At 35.9% G+C, this 17,204-nt stretch overlaps 1 protein-coding gene across 1 annotated transcript; it reads left to right on the top strand.

Moving 5' to 3' along the window:
* The first annotated feature begins 10,103 nt into the window (after positions 1–10,103).
* Positions 10,104–15,901, top strand: LOC127111795 (probable protein phosphatase 2C 8). Its single transcript, XM_051046201.1, has 10 exons — positions 10,104–10,443; positions 12,028–12,136; positions 12,973–13,009; positions 13,143–13,187; positions 13,435–13,487; positions 13,975–14,136; positions 14,598–14,681; positions 14,999–15,088; positions 15,185–15,232; positions 15,555–15,901. The coding sequence occupies exons 1-10, from the start codon at positions 10,217–10,219 to the stop codon at positions 15,663–15,665; spliced, it is 966 nt and encodes a 321-aa protein (XP_050902158.1). The 5' UTR covers positions 10,104–10,216; the 3' UTR covers positions 15,666–15,901.
* Positions 15,902–17,204: the final 1,303 nt, after the last annotated feature.

The following is a 17,204-nucleotide window of genomic DNA, read 5'->3' as shown; positions in this document are numbered from 1 at the left end:
TTTACCTCTTGGAACTCCCACCCCAACAGAGAGACAAACAACCAGCCAGCGCAGATGAAAATATGATGCATGCAAACATAAATGCAATCATAAATGCAAACATAAATGCAAATTAACACAAATAAATGCAATAAATGAAATAGCAAAAGCAACCAAACCCTATCCTAAAGAGCGCTAGGATTGACTCGCTTAGGGAAGATGGACCAACAAGAGGTCAACTTCTCTTTTCCCTAGCAGAGTCGCCAGCTGTCGCATTACGCGAAAAACCGGCGGGAAAACGAAACAACAGAGCCGCCACCGTGCGTTATTTATCCCAAAGGAGGGAAAGGAAACGCTCGAAGTAAACCTGGAAAAGACATGGTCTCGCGACCAGAGAGAGATGGGATCGGGAGTCGGTTATGCGAAGGGAAGATATTAGCACCCCTACGCATCTGTCGTACTCGACGGGATCCACGCTCGATAGGATAGAAAGAAGGTTGTTGAAGAAACTGCTTAAACACTGCACACACACACTAGAAGGAAACACAGAAAGACGGAAGACACAGGACTCGGCGAGATATCGCATCCTGGGCCTACGTAGTCTGTCAGGCACAGACATCAGAGTCGACGTAGTTCGGGGCGGGGGAAACGCGCTCGCTAGGATGTCGCATCCTATGCATACGTATCTTCTCTGACCGGAGAAGAATCAGAGCACTCGTAGCTCGGCTAACGCACGCCAAACAAGACCACACAGGAAACCGACTGCCAATCGCTGGACTTACGTCAGACTCCACACAAACAGGCAAACATGGAAACCAACTGCCAATCGCTGGACTTATGTCAGACTCCAACACACACAAAGGGTTGAAAAAGAAAAAGGGCACCCAGAGAGATCAGCTCATCTCCTGCCTACGTACCTCATCTGGTATGAGGATCAGGGCGACGTAGTTCCCCTAAACAGGGAAAGAACTTCTGACCTAACCAGAAACAAAGGGAGACACAAACTACTAGGGAGACTACGACTCGAGCCTAGAAGTTGTCATGCATACGATCCCTATGTTAAGGTTTCTATCTAACTTGCACAGGGAGCAAGCTATCCTAAACAGCACAGGCAAACACATACAAGCACAAAAATCAAGCACACACACTATATGCAAACAATTGGGCTCATACAAGGTTAGGCTGTAAAAACAAGCCAACTGGAATGGGGTGTGGTTAGCTCTTAACCCTAACATTGAGAGTTAGGGTGAAGCAGATGAAATGGGAAGTGAGGGTAAGACCTCACAGCTCTTATCCCTGGCCTGGGAGAGCTTCAGACAAATGAAAGTGTGGGAGTTCAGAATGTAGGAACTCTTCTCCATAAGTGACTGACACAACATGATCTTGGGTTATTATCCATAATGCATCAACACAAGGTGTGTGAGCAAAGTGAATGACACAACTGAATAGCAGGGGATGGGTTGCACATCCCTTGTATATGCCAATTTCCTCTTAAGAGGTCTTTACCTGCTTGGCACAAAAGTAAACATTCACAAGCATTGCCTCTTAAGGAGGGCTTCAGACAGGTGCCTGCCCACATAACAGGACAGGTCTTCCAGACTACATGAAGTCAGAAGAATTATACCTCAGTGGTTAAGCAACCAAGCAAAGCAAAGTTCAAGTGAACTTAAAGCAACTTAGGTACCTGTGAAAAATCTAAACCAATCAGTTCAACTGTACAGACAAACAATCAACAGGCAATAATAAACAGTCAGACAATGTTCACAATATGCAAGCCACAAGGCAAACTCAAATGAGTTGGCATCAACCTACAAAACACACAATTGTTAGTAATCAAGAGCAAACATCAATGCTCAAATGAGGAAGCATCATCAACTATGGACTTGGATGTTTAAACCTGAAATCAAAACCCACATGTAAGCCACAAACCACTAGGTCAAAGCCTAGGGTCAAAGATGGAGAAAAAAGTCAAAACAGAACCTCAAACTTAACATGAATCATCCTTATCCAATCAAGGACAAGTCTCAAAAGGTCCCACATCAAAATCATTAATCATATTCATTTCATGAGCAAAACATGGCAAGGCATGCAAATGGTGATCACATTGAGACATCAGGAAGAAAAAATGCACATCAAATCAAAAATGATTCAAATAATCTTGGAAAAATTCATGAGTAAACAGGACATATAACATGATCACCCCACAAAAAATCAGAGGCATTGGACATCATTAGGCATGGAAATCACATAGCACAATCAAGACAATCACATGTGTGACACAAATTGTCACACCAAGTTAGCATGAGCATAAAACAGAATGGGAACATGGAAAAAATCTCAAACCAAAGCCAAAATATCACTCAACATGTCTAGAATCCACACACAAAATTTCAGAAGCATTGGATCATTTTTGAGCATTTTATGATGAGAGGAACAAGGCAATAGCACAAATGGACACATGTTCAATCACCCTAGGACAAATCAATTTTTCAGCCAAGCACAATTTGCAATTTAATGATCATAAAAAAGTACACAGGACAAGGATCATTGTGCAAAAAATTGGAGATCAATTGGAGCATTTTTCAATTTTATATGATTTTTGAAAGTTTGGAGAAAAAATTGAAAATGAAATGGAGCCAAACATGGAAAATGGGAGGGAAAAGAAATAATAGCATGGCATTTTGAATGAAGCGCCTTCGGCAGGTATCGAACCTCAGCCAACTTTGAACTATGGCGCGCGTTTCCTAATGAAACGCTGCGTTTCATTAATGACTGGGACACCCAGTCACCAGTCAACGCCCAGTCAAACGTTGTGGACCAATGAAACTGCAAGCAGGGCGCCAACGTGGTCCAATCTCCATGGAACCCTAAGTCAGCGCATCTAAAGGCTAGGAAACCGTTGCCAAAGCTGGAAAACCGTGGCCATAGCAAGATCTTCATCTTCTTCCTCGCGAAGAAGATGAACATCAACAATCCTCATGCATATTTCTAGCAACATTTCCAGAAAAACAAAACTCAAACATCATTTTGTTGCATTTTCCATGTAGATGATAGATCAATCAATAGCTAAGCATGAATCATCCTAATTAGAGAGAATCGAGCAAGATAACATTCGTACATGAAACTTTAATTTAACCTAACTCAGCCATCAGTGCGCCAAAATTCATGATTCAAAGCTCAGAATCACCAGGAGAACAAGATCTACAACAATATAGTAATGGATTTCAAAATAATTGAGATCGAAAATCCACCTCTTGAAGAGCAGAATTAGGATTTGGCTTATTTCAAGGCTTGTGATGTTCTAGAAATCTTCTATGATGCTTGTTGATGTGATTGATGATGAACTTGAAGCTCAAATGCACACGAATTCAGTTCAATTTGCACTTTCCATGGATGCTTCAAACTTTGAATCCAGCTCAATATGCCACGATTTCTTCCAATTCCACGTTCAAATTTGCTCAGAAATGTTTCAGGAACATGAATCAAGCAATAGGAAGTGTTCTTGTTTGAAGAATTTTGCAAAAAATTTGAGAGAAATTTTTTGTGAATCTTGAAGTTCAGATCTGAAAAGTGTGTTAATGATGGAAAACAGTTATGATTAAGTATATATATGCCATGCTAATGAGGTTTTTATCATGTTTAAGCTTAATGCCAATGTGATTAATCAATTATGTGGTGTATGTGCAAAAATGAGATTTTCACCTCCCATGCAAGCTAACCACGTGAACAATACTTATTCAACGCCCAAAATCCCTTAAAATGAGTCCATGCAAGTTTTGGAATTGATTTTGTATGCATGCAATCATCCAAAATGGTTTTAGCAATTTTTCTTCACAAATCTTCATGAATAAGCCAAAGACCATGCAAATGAAATTCATGTCATGTAATGGTATGCTTTGAAAAGTACATGTTATAAGGATCAAAATGCAAAAAGAACCACTCATTTTGGAGCTTTGGTTAAAAAGTTATGCTCATTTGAACTTTGAAACACACTTTGCCATGATTGGACTATATCTCCTCAACCACACATGAGAAATTCATGATCTTGGACTTTTTGGAAATGGGAGAGAAAGATCTTCAACTTTCATGTTGGACAAAAATTCATTTGAATCTTTCTTGATGATGTAATCTTGAGTTGAAGTTGGTCCAAAATCTTTCCAATTTTGGAAAGTTCCAATTACAGGTCACCTGCTATTTTGGGAAAGTCTTGACTGAGCCTCAAATTTCTTTAATGTTGATGTTTGAAATGTCAAATAAGACTTGTTTGCACATGAATGAGGCATCTCTAACCACTTCCCACCTTCAAATCCACAGTTGACTTTGCAGTTGACTTCTGTTGACTTTTGTGGGCCTCAGATGATTTACACATGGACTGATGAGTTCTGAGCCTTCAGCACTTGGCCAAACCACTTCAAAATGATCCTTGAATCATGTGAACTCATGGGAATCACCCTAGGGCTTTGATCTCATGGAAAATGCTCTTGTTGCCTTGCACAGTTGAATCTCCTTACCAGTCTTGCCTGATGAGATGTTATGGACTATGCAATGACAATGCAATGTTAATGACCTAAAAATGAAATGTATAAACAAATGGGAGGTACAAATTTGAGGTGCTACACTGAGGTTGCCTAAGATCTTCCCACCGGTGTGGTCGAGATCCTTTCAAGAAGGTTGTGCTTCCATCATGGCTAGCACTTATGATTCTTTGTTGTCAACTTCTTTATCACTTTCAAAAATGGACAAGCTCAACACTCTTTCCAAAGGTAACTGCGGTGCATTCAAAGGACTATCATCTGTAATCACTTGATATATAACCTCTATTGTATGACTAATGCTAATGTCATCTTTGTACTTCATAGTGTTACAAATATCAATTTTTAATTCCTCATCATAGACCTTCAAAGTCATATTACCTTCCTCTATGTCTATCAAACACCTTCCGGTCTCTAAAAAAGGTCTCCCAAGAATGAAAAGAATCTCTTCATCTTTAGGCATCTCTAGAATCACAAAATCCACCGGGAATACAAACTTATTAATCTTCACTAGAACATCGTCAACTATCCCATAAGGTTTCTTGACCGAATGATCGGTAAATTGAAGTGTCATCCTGATGTCTTGCACAACCCCTATACCCAACTTCTTGTAAATGGATAAGTGCATGCGACTCACACTTGCTCCTAAATCAATAAGAGCTTTTTTTAATGACCTATCTCCAATGGTGCATGGGATGGTGACAAAACCTCGATCTTTATTCTTCATTGGAATTTTCATACCCTGCAAAATAACACTACAAGTTTCAATTAGAATAATCGGGGTTTTGTCAATGGTTCACTTCTTAAAAATGATGTCCTTCATGAAATTGGCATAGGTAGGCATTTGCTAAAGTGCTTTCCAAAAGTGGAATATTGATTTCTAGCTTCTTGAACAACTCTAAGAATTTCTCAAAGTTTTTCTCATTTGCCTCTTTTTCTCGTTTCTTGTGGGGAACAAAAGCTTAATGACCGGTTTTGGCTCAATGAATTTTTCTTTCACCACTTGTTTAGGTGCAACCACTTCCTCCCTTACAACTTCATTTTCTTTGATCTCAAGATCTACTTCAAGCAGTTGATCTTCATCTTCAAATTTATGCTTAAGGACTTCATGATATTTCCCACTTCTCGTTGTCACAACACTAACATTATTATGTTCTCTTGGATTTGTCACAATTGCACTTGGTAGAGGACCTCGTGCTTGAGAACTTGAGGCTAATTGTTGTGCTATCTGACCCATCTGAACTTCAAGATTTTTTATGGAAGCAATAATGTTCTTCTGATTGTTTCTAGTCTCTTCTCGGAATTGAATATTGTGAGATGCCATTCTTTCAATGGAAATCTCCCAATATTCTTTCTTTGGGGCTTGTTGTTGCTGTTGTTGTTGTTGATATTGAGTTTGATATTGACCTTGACATTGTTGTGGAACATTCCCTTCCTGATCTTTCCATGAGAAGTTAGGATGATTCTTCCAACCTGGATTGTAAGTGTTGGAATAATGATTATTCTGCTTCAAAAATTTTATTTCTTCAATTTGTTGAGGAGTTGCAAAGAAATACACTGTTTGGTGCGATCCATTACAAATCTCACAACTGACAATAGGAGCAGGTTGGACTTGAGCTACCTGTTGAGTACCTATATTCATAGCCTTCAACTTCTTTTTGACTCTAGCGGCAATTGTATCTTCTATACAGATTTTATTAGTTTATAGCTTCAGATCAATAACTCCTTCAGGTTTACTTGTACATCTGTCATACAACTCCAAGTGATCATTAACAGCAATCGCTTCAATGATCTTTTTGATACCGGTGGCTGTTGAGAAATTAGTTGAGCCACCGACTGTTGTATCAATCAACTATTTGGTCTTTATTTTGAGACCATTTACAAACAGATGCATCTGTTTTGTTTGATCCATATTATGTGTCGGACAAGCCATTATGATCCTTTTGAATCTTTTGTAGGCATCTCCCAAAGACTCACCCTCCTTTTGCTTGAAGTTTTGGATTTCATACCTTTTTCTCAAAAATACCGATGCTGGAAAATACTCATTCAAGAACGCCTTTTCCATCTTTTCCCATGATGTAAAATTGTCGGCTGGGAGAGAATAGAACCATTCTTCAGCCTCTTCAACTAAAGTGAACGAGAACATTCTTAACTTCTTTGCTTCCTCAGTATGACCATCAATTTTCAAAGTGGTGCTCATGGTCAGAAATCTCTACAAGTGTTTGTTTGCATCTTCATTTACCTTTCCAGTGAAATGCTTTCTTTCAAGTTGATTGATTATGCTTAGGTGTAGCTGAAAATTAGGCACATTCATCGGTTGGTTGACAATTGTTAATCTACCAGCCGGTGCATTTGCATCTCCGTAGTCACCCAATAGTCTCTATGATGGCGGTGGATTCTCCCGCATTATTTCAACTTCTCTCTCTGACTCTGAATCTGAACCTGAATGAATGGAGGTTTGCTCTTCTTATGATTCAGTCTTGCTAATCTAGCTTGTCTGAGTCTTGCATGCAAAGTTCTTTCGATTTTTGCGTCAAAAGGAAAATCAGCTGAGGCCTTACCTCGAATAAAAATATCAGACACAAATTAGTTGATAAAGAGTGAAATAAATAAATAAAAGAACATAAATTAAATTTTAGTTGCAGAGCAACAAAATTTCAATTGAACTAAATTTAAACTCTATATTTTGGCAGTCCCCGACAACGGCGCCAAAAACTTGATCGGAAAAATAGCAAGTGTACTATTTTTACGATGTAATAGGGAATTTTCCCAAATATCGATCTCAAGGACTGCGTAGTAATATCTAGTTTGAATTGTAATTCAATTAAATAAAAACTGAAGTTGGTTTGGCTTGGAATAAATCCTTACAATAATAAAAATAAGTTGAATGTAAAATTTGGCCTTTTCATAAATATGAGTATTATGCTAGGGTAAGGTGTGTGATTTTTCTCTGTAATAACCTTGAATTTAGATCTCCTTAACAAGTTCATACATTCAATTACCAGATCTTAGGTTTGTTTCCTCCTAAAACCTTAAAGGGAAACTTTTGGTCATTCATCCTAGTATCTAAGTCCTTAGAGAATTATGATGAAACCAAGCCTTTGTGTTTATCAAGATTTACCCGGTAACTATAGGGTATCCCTAGTCCTAGGTGATATCTACTATAGTTTAATCGTGCGAAAACCTTAACAATTGCGGTCCAACTAATTGTTAACCGTAGAACAATCCTTACTTGTCCGATAAAGAAAACATTAAAAGTATTGCACAATTGAATTGAATAAAAAACACAAAATTGAGGGAATTAGGAATTCAAAGTCATTACACAATCAAATCAAGAACACCCCTTAGCAATGAGGGGTTTATCCGCTCATAATATTCAAAGAAAGTACAATATAAAAATTAGACATTATAAGATAATTGGATTCCTTTGATCTTCAATTGCGATTGCTCTTGAAGAATCTCCGTTCTCCGAATCCCTTAAAAGCACTAATCTTAATCGTAGAGTTCTTTTGTCGTGAAAAAAAGATCCCTTTCTCTTCTCCAAAAAGTAGTATAAATAGTCCGATCACTTAACAACTATAGCAAATACCCAAAATACCCTCAGGAGTTACAAAAATATAAAAATCCAAGAAAATCAGAAAATGCAGCGTCCAAGCCAACACGAGCCGTGTCAGGCAACACAGACGGACGTGTTGGCTCCCTATTTCTCAGCTCAAACTTCCCAAGTGCCAGACTTGTTGACATGGGCACCCGTGTCATTCCCCTGTTTCTCAATTCAAACTTCCCTAGTGCCAGGCTTGCTGACACGGGCACCCGTGTCAGCCCCCTGTTTATCTTCTCAAACTCCAGTTTCAACCTTCTTCTGACACGGGCCGTGTCAGGTGACACGGGCCATGTCAGGTAACACGGGTGGCCGTGTCAGGACCACTGTATCCTTCAAAAATGCTTTTCTGCGAGTCCGGAACGCCTGATTTCCTTGCACGAGTCCTTTAGGATTCTTGCTTGAATATGAAAACATATAGAACTACCAAGAAAACGCATAAAAACACAATAAAAAGACATAAACTATTAATAACAACAAAGCGAGAACTGAAATGTGAAAAGTAAACTTAACTTGAAAAACAATAAAAAGATGAAACAAAGTGTTACCGATTTTGCGGATTCATGCCGAATAAGTGACAAAAAACATTGTTCTTGGACGGGGATTTGTTGTTGGGCATATGATGACGAAGCTAGTTGACGTGGATCAATCAAATACCTTAGTTCAGACACAAATTATGGCATTGTAACCGACCTAAACCATGCCATATACTGTTGAGTTGGTCTAACACCCTGTATGACTGGTTCATTTAAGATGTGTTGCCGTTGATTCCTCAAATGACGACATATCTCTTTTGCGAAGTCTTTCCAGTCGGAATAATCCCATTGGACATCGACTCTTTATTGATGCCAATCTCCCAAACACGTCGGAGGTTCTGGAATTCGTTGCTTTATGCCGAACTACAGTTTTATACGGTCACTCTAGTGCATCTCCACAGTAGTAAACCAAATGATTGGTGTTTTTGCTGTCCAAACTGCATCATCATCATGGTTAACCTGATGATCATGACCCAAATATGACCTCCAAACAAACTATACAAGAATATGACATGATTAGATGATATGTAATTTGATAATTATTTTAAAATCAAAAGTAGAGTTGTATAGTAGTATTACATCGATTACAACCATAAACAACAATTTTCAACACATAAACAACAACACAACATATTACAACAAATAAAATATCATTACTATAACTAAGCGATTACAATCATCAAACTAATTTTGAACATATTATACATCGTCTTGTGGACGTCTCTGTCAGTCTTAATATCCATCCATACACGCACTTCTCCATTTTGGTTGAACGTGGACTCAAGACATTTAATTCTTCTAATCCTTTCACCATCTGCAATTTCTCTATCTAACAAACTGTTCAACGTCCGATTAAGACATTCAAACGATTATATATTCCAAAGTCGAATCTTTATCGGAGGCTGCACTACTGAAAAGATTAAATCGATATTTCTCTTGTGAATGCATTCAGACATGGTTAAAGAACAAAAAATTGAAGGAGATTGAAGTAGAATGAAAGAAAATGGGTTGGAGGGTAAGAAGTTGTCTGCAAAAATATGGGAGATGCGCATGTTATTTATAGATGAACCATGAAATGCATGCGCCAATGCCCTAGGCGCCACACACACATGACAAGCACACACATGCATGCGCCAGATGCATGAACGCACACACTAAACCACACATGCATGCGCCAAAAAACATGACGCCTAAGTGCAATGTCAATGGGAACATGCGTCAGCTCTAATGACGCATCCTTTGGATCTTAATTGGATGCGTCAGTTCAACTGACACATTAGTTAAAAAGATAATTATTTTGATATATTTTTTTAAATTTTAATTATTTTGATATTTTAGTTGAAAATGTTGTTATTTAAAAAAAAATTCTTTATTTCAATAGTAAATTTTTGTTATTCTATTTTACATTTTTGTCAATGTAACAAAAACAAATCAATTTTCTATCACTAATAACAACTAAGAAGTTATTTTGTATCTTGTAATATAGAATGAACGGGTCAATCTTCTAGTTCCTTGAGAAGAAAAGAGCGTGTTTTGATTTCTAGGGTTTTCAAACGAGAGAGAAGAAAATGAGCGAATTTGCAGAGACTCTCAAGCGCGAAGCTGATTCCGAAAACAAGGAGGAAGTTTCTGCAACGAAGAAGTCAAGGATTGAATCTTCGGAAGATAATGCCTCAAAGGAAGTATCTTTCCGCATTGATGCAGACGCGGCTGAGGATAAAGGATTGAGACAAACAATGGAGGATGAATGGGTTGTTCTTCTCGATGCAGCTCGAGATTACCCTGGGAGTTTGAGGTTTTCATGTTTTTGAATAATTCTTCACATTGTTATTTCTCCAATGTTTGCTGATATGTTCAAATGGTATATTGCAATGAGGGGAACTTGTATGTGCACCAAATGCTTGATCGAATTTTTGCAATGTTATATAGTTTGTTAAAGGATACTGAGCCTGTTTGGATTGAGTTGTTTGAGCTTATATAATGCCATGAATATTGTGAAACTGTTTGTTTGAGAGACTTTATCAAACCAACTTATGCAATTTTTTATATATATTTTTTGAATTTAGTTTTATAAATTCTTCTACATAGTTCTTGAAAACAACTTATATCATATATAAAAACAATTTAAATGCATTTTATCTTTTGTTATAAATACAGCTTATGTGAGCTTATTCATAAGTGCTTATTTTGATAAGCACTTGTGCTATAAGTTGCAAATAAGGTGGTGTTTATCCAAACATGTCCAGAATGCATGCTATTTAGCTGAACAACTTATCAATGTTACCTGGGTGTTTGACAATCGTAGCTAGTATATGGCACCGGTACTTCAGATATGCGTGTATCCAACACATTCTTTCTTGTATAACTGACACTTACACATGTGTTCACATAAAATCATTCCATTTCCTCAATTTTTTTTGGTGTCTGACATGCTATATTATCAATAGCGTGCTATAGCAGAATAGTAGCTGAATAGCATAGCGGGGGTAGGGTTTGACACAATGCTTTTGGCTGGCCTGTGAACTGCTGTCATCAATAGCAGGTAGCGGCCCCTAACTGCTACTATAAATCAGACCCTTTTAAGAGTAAAACTATCTTATTTTTTCTGTTATGTTCTCGCGCACAATTAGTTGTTTTGTTCTTCCTACTTTTGGTTCAGTCCTGTTATGCTTTTTTTCTCTGTTTAAGTTTTATTGTTGTGTACTTTAGGTTATTTAATTATTAAGAAGAAAGGTATCTTTAATTGTGTGTAATTTTTTTTATTTGAGTATTTATGTTTACTTTGCACATTGATTTTTAGTCTTTGCAATAGCTGTTATCCCGCTATTAGCTATACCGGTATAGCATTTTAGGGGGTCGGTGCTACACACCGCTATGTGAGATTATCAATATAGATAGATGTCTCGTGGGGTGCTTGTGTCAAATTATTTTAGGTGTTTGTTTCATGTGCGTACCGTGTCCGTGTCGGTTCTTTATAGCTAACTTATATTAGGAGTTTATTTAGATTTTCATGACATAAGAACTTACTTTAAGTATTTTTGTAAAAATGCCTTACGAGTTACGACATGCACACAAGCTGTTTTCAGCTTATTTTAATAACCTCTCCAAGTTAGCTTATAAAAATTATTTATGACGAGGTCACACATCCTCCCTTTGAATCCTATCCACTCAAATACTAATTTTCACTGCCAAAACAAGTACTGAGAACTGACTGTTAATAGCTTTTCAACAACGCAAATATCATGTTGTATTCAAGCACTTATCCTGACAACTCCTAGCAACTCTACAAAATTGACTAAAGTGAAAGGATATGTGTGCTTCTGGGCTTATTTTTTTTGTACATTGATTGGTAATACTAATATGTGTTCATGATTTTCAGATGTGCTCACTTTGCAATTTATGATGGACATGGGGGCCGGTTAGCTGCAGAGTATGCTCAAAAGCATTTGCATGGAAATGTTCTTGCAGCAGGATTACCACGTGAGTTGGTGTGTTTGCTTGGTCTAATTTCATGTATATTTTAATTTTTATCAGTTAAACTCTTAAGGCTATGGCATACTGAAAAGTCTTTTGCTTTCATATTATGTCATTATGTTTAATTGTTGGTTTGTTATCAATTTTCTTGTTAGGTCCTTTTTTACAATCAGTTAAAGAGAACGTGCAACCATTCTTGAGAGAGTATTACACTTATTTATGGGAACTTAAGCATATTTATCTTTTAACTTAGCCAATGCATCTAGAAATAAGCCATAAACCAATTGAGTGACTAATTATAATCGGTATGTATATATGCTTGGTAATGTTATAATGCCACCAGGTTTTGTTCACACGAGCTATCAGTTTTAGAGTCTATGCATCAGCACCATGATCGACTCAATTGATCTTTTTCTTTGAAAAAATGATTGGGTTGGATATCGTAAATTCTAAGTCAGTGCTGTCAAATAGCGGTGCTCTAGAGCTATAGCATACCGGAGTTTGAACAAATTGCTGTTCATTCGTGATATGCTATTTAATATGAAGTGTTGTCAAATAGCAGCTAAAGAAAAGCTATAGTACCATACGCAGAATTTGAACAAACAACTGATTTTTGCGGCCTGCGATTGCTACCACTGTTCTGAATGTTGTATGTTAAATAAAAGAAACCAAAATCCCATTTTATTATAGATAAAAAAGACGACCTATCATATGAAAAATGGAATGGTTGAAATGAACTTTTACGGCCTTCTCTGAAGATTTGATGTGAACTTATTTTATTGATCTCATTTGTCCCGCACTCTTTCTTATTTTCCTTCTCATATTTTCTCTTGACTGTGCTGTGTTTCAGTTGGATGTAAAGACTGCTAAAAGATCTATACTTGATGGTAAGCATCATGTGGACCATTTCTTTATTGTCTCCCCCCTTTTTGTTAGCTGCCTAATGGAATCTTTTGTTTTAACAGTTCTATTCTTTATTTTTTTTAAGATAGAATTTTCATTTCATGTTTTCTGATTTAGGTTTTCGTAAAACTGATGAGTCTCTTCTTCAAGCAAGTGCTGAAGGTACAATTCAAATGCTTTGGATTTGTTGATATTCTAACACACGGCTAAATTGAGTTTGATTTTGTTTTTCATCTGGTTTCTTTCCTTTCTCCCCCTGCTTTTGGTAACAATGTAGAAACACATGTTACAGGATTTTTTCACATTTCTTAGTGCTGATTTAGCGTTCAGATTGAATACAAGTTGTTGGCTAATATTTTTGAGTTTTGAAGTTATTTCTTTTTTGCTGAAGTCTAAGTACTTTTTCCAGGAGGATGGCAGGATGGTGCTACAGCTGTATGTGTTTGGGTATTGGGACAAAAAGTAAGTTTCTGGTTACTTATTTTAATTATCTTGAACTATTCAAGTAGTCTGTGCTGCTTGCTTTAGATGCTTCAGGAATAACTTCTTAGTTAGGCAATATATGCAGATACATCTCATTATAAGTGTCATTTCAGCTGTGTGTGGTTCTTAAGAAAGTGATTCACTGTGTTGATTTTAATGATAAAATGAATTTTTGTTACCAAAACACTTTTGTTAATTTTAGTTAGTGGAGTAGTTAGGTTTGTTGAGATACAATAAATAAAGGTATATTAGTGGAAAAAATGATTAATATTACAGTGGTATTGTAAAGTGACAGTTAATTTGAGACAGATATTTTGTCGGTAAATCTTGCCACAATTGGGCTAAATTATGAGCCTTTCACTTTCTTGATGATTTTTTCCTTTGCTTTTGGTTTGTTTCAGTGTTCTCCCAAAACAGTTAACAGTGATAACATTTTGACTTTGTGGGTTTGCCAAATTCCTGTTAGGTTTTTGTCGCAAATGTAGGAGATGCCAAAGCAGTTTTAGCTCGGTCAGTTGTATCTGTTGGATCCCAAGATAACTCAGACAAAGTTAATGCTCTCAAGGCCATTGTTTTGACGAGAGAACACAAACCTATATTCCCACAGGAGCGTTCACGCATTCAGAAGGTTTAAAATGCATCAATGTTGGTTCATTATATCACCAATTTCTTTTACCAATGTCCAATACCTTTTACTTGACGTTTCTTTATGCAGTCAGTTAACAAATAAGACCCTGATTTCCTGCTATCCATTAACGTTTCCATTTTCTACTATTACACATAGAGAACTTAACTGCACTCTCTGTAAACATGTTTTCAATTCTCATTATTGAGCTAAATGAAACAGTTTGAGATTAAGCTATGCACACATATTATGGCTTTTTGCCATATCCATCACTTTGTGTTGCCAGCAGCTTGACCAATTCAAGTCCCAGCGGGACCAGGAAGTAATTGAAGTATTCATTTTTTGTGTGATGCGTTTCATTTTAAAATTGGTGACTTAAGAGTGAAATTATTACTATCTATATATGTGTATATGTGCTGTTGGAGTTGTCACCTCAATTAGTTTTCTAGCCTGATATATTCTAGGCTGGTGGTGCTGTGAGCTCAAATGGACGATTACAAGGGCGTCTTGAAGTATCTAGGGCTTTTGGAGATCGGCAGTTCAAAAAGGTTTGTCTATCAACTTCTGGAAATGTTCATTTGTATTTTTTTTCAGTCAGCAAAAGAAAATGTTTATTAAATAGTGGTTATAGCGGTGCTATAGCTCTATAATGCAGCGAGTTTGAATAGACTGCTAATTTTCCACATTGTGCGATTTAATACACCATGTTGTCAAATCATGGATATAGTACTGCTGCGTAGTAGACTTTTAACAAACTAACTCTATTTTCTGCGATCCACGGCGGACAACACTGGCTATGTCTAAAAGAGCATTTGCAGACCTACAGGTTTTTTTGTAATTCTGAGGAATAATATACATCATGCAGGTGGGTCTTGTTGCGACCCCAGATATCCATTCATTTGACCTTACTGATAGAGATCATTTCATCATTCTTGGTTGCGATGGATTGTGGGGGGTATGTCCTTTTCTTATCCATAGATTGGACCATAACTCATTTTGATGGTTTGGATTTCTGTTCTAGGATGAAATTAACATATTGGGTTTGTGTCAGGTATTTGGTCCCAGTGATGCTGTTGATTTTGTTCAGAAGTTGTTGAATGTAAGAAGCTTGTTTCTGTCTTTTTTTGTTCTTTGGAATGACTAGTTAGAGTTACCGGAGTTTTTTATTTGTGACTTGACAATTGCTACATTTGTGAAATGCATCATACCTGTTAGGGTTGCATGTTATCAAATTAAATAATTCTTTCTGCTATGATTTCTATAAGCTTGTAAAAAAAGGTCTAATTAAATTATCATGTGTAAAGCAATGGTAATCTGGTCAAGTTGATCACGGAAGTTTGAATAGTACTTTTAATTTTTCCTGAGGATGTTGCTTTCTTGCATGAGCATGACTAAAGCTTGAATAATTGTTTTTTTTGTAGGAGGGACTATCTGTAACAGTTGTGAGCCGCCGTCTTATAAGGGAAGCTGTTCGAGAGCGTCGATGCAAAGATAACTGCACTGCAGTTATCATTGTATTCAAGCGAAATTAAACCATATCCTGTGTTATATACCAACTGGCCTACCAATCAAAATGACATTTGCTTACAATGTTGCTTTCTGTAACCAATTCATAAATTTCTTATTTCCTATTACTGTATACAAATGGTAGCACCGAACCGATTTCAATGTTATTTTGTTATGATACAAGTGGTTGCATGATTATTGTAGTGTAGTGTAAACTTTTGTGATATATATATGATGAGATGAATCAGAGGATTATATGTTATGCAAGTATGTGCTGCAATATCAATTCTAATGGTTATGTTCATTTTACTATTTAAAATGAATAGTTTTTTTTCACTCTAAAGAAAGGATATCCAATGATGAGATACAGTAGTTGTCAATTGTTATACAAGGTATCTTGATTTCTGTACTTCAAAAGCAGATTTAAATTGTCTATGGGCAGTTATTTTTCTTTTTATCTTCAAAATTTTGGCAGTTATTTTTATTTTTATCTTCAAAATTGTGGCACACAATTAATTTTGATTAAATTGCAACAGGTTTTCAAGTCGAACATTAAATTTAATAAAATTTACGTGGCTCTTCTAATTGCCGCCGCTGGTTTTGCACATGAACATTATAGATAGAATTGACTTATCTTAGTGGAACTTGCTGAATAACATGAAGGCCAACTAGCGTAGGTCAAAACTCATCCATGGTGAGCTATTAAAAGGAGAAGTGATATCAAAATTAAAATATGTAACTAAGAACTTGTTTGCTTCAGCTTTAAAAAATATTTTAAAAAATATATTTTATAAAACTGTTTTTAAAAATATTATAAATTTTTTTATATTCATTTTTTTAAAATATTAAAAGACTAATTTTAATATTTTATAATATAAATACATTATTGAAGATTAAAATATAGTCAAAATAACAATTTTTTCAAAAGATTCTATCTAAAAAATGATTTTGATAAAGAACTATCTGAAATAATTTCAAAATTAAGTGATTTTTTAAAATTTTGATATTCAAAGAAAGTTTCAATAAAATGATAAAATATCTAAAATAACATTTTAAGAATAATTATTTAAATCAAATTTTAATTAAAATTTTTATGAATTTTCTTTTGTAAATATTTTTTTATACAAAATTATATTATATTATAGAAATCATTTAAAAAAAAAGCAAAATAAACTGAACCTAAAACAAATGAACTTTGATAATTATATGATTTGAGTAAGTTAAAAAGCGGTAAGGAGATACTTGAGTTGGGCTTTGCGTTTTGTCTATTGAATAGCTTAAAACTATATGGATTAAAAAAATGGATTTTTTTAATGACATGTGTATTATTAGAGCGAACATATGAAAATATAAAAATGACACAGATTTAGAGATGTATCTCCAGACGTATATTGAGTAAATAAAATTCTGACTTAATGTAAAAAAATTACGGAGATGCATCTTCGTGTATATTTCAAAGATATATCTCCAGACAATATTTGTTCTAAAACGCGCCAGAACCCCTTCTCCTTCCTCACTTCTAAAAAACAATTCTAAACATTTCCCAAACTCTCTCAACTCACATT

This window comes from Lathyrus oleraceus, chromosome 1 (genome assembly GCF_024323335.1).
Source record: "Lathyrus oleraceus cultivar Zhongwan6 chromosome 1, CAAS_Psat_ZW6_1.0, whole genome shotgun sequence".
NCBI classification, from domain to species: Eukaryota; Viridiplantae; Streptophyta; class Magnoliopsida; order Fabales; family Fabaceae; genus Lathyrus; species Lathyrus oleraceus.
The sequence above is the reverse complement of the archived record's forward strand: the minus strand, read 5'-3'. Positions and strand labels throughout refer to the sequence as shown.

Excerpts from the sequence above, each read along its gene's own strand:
- LOC127111795 (XM_051046201.1), top strand. The coding sequence starts at position 10,217 with ATGAGCGAATTTGCAGAGACTCTCAAGCGCGAAGCTGATTCCGAAAAC. Across the intron at positions 10,444-12,027 it reads GATTACCCTGGGAGTTTGAG|ATGTGCTCACTTTGCAATTT; the intron begins GTTTTCATGTTT and ends CATGATTTTCAG. Across the intron at positions 14,682-14,998 it reads GAGATCGGCAGTTCAAAAAG|GTGGGTCTTGTTGCGACCCC; the intron begins GTTTGTCTATCA and ends TACATCATGCAG.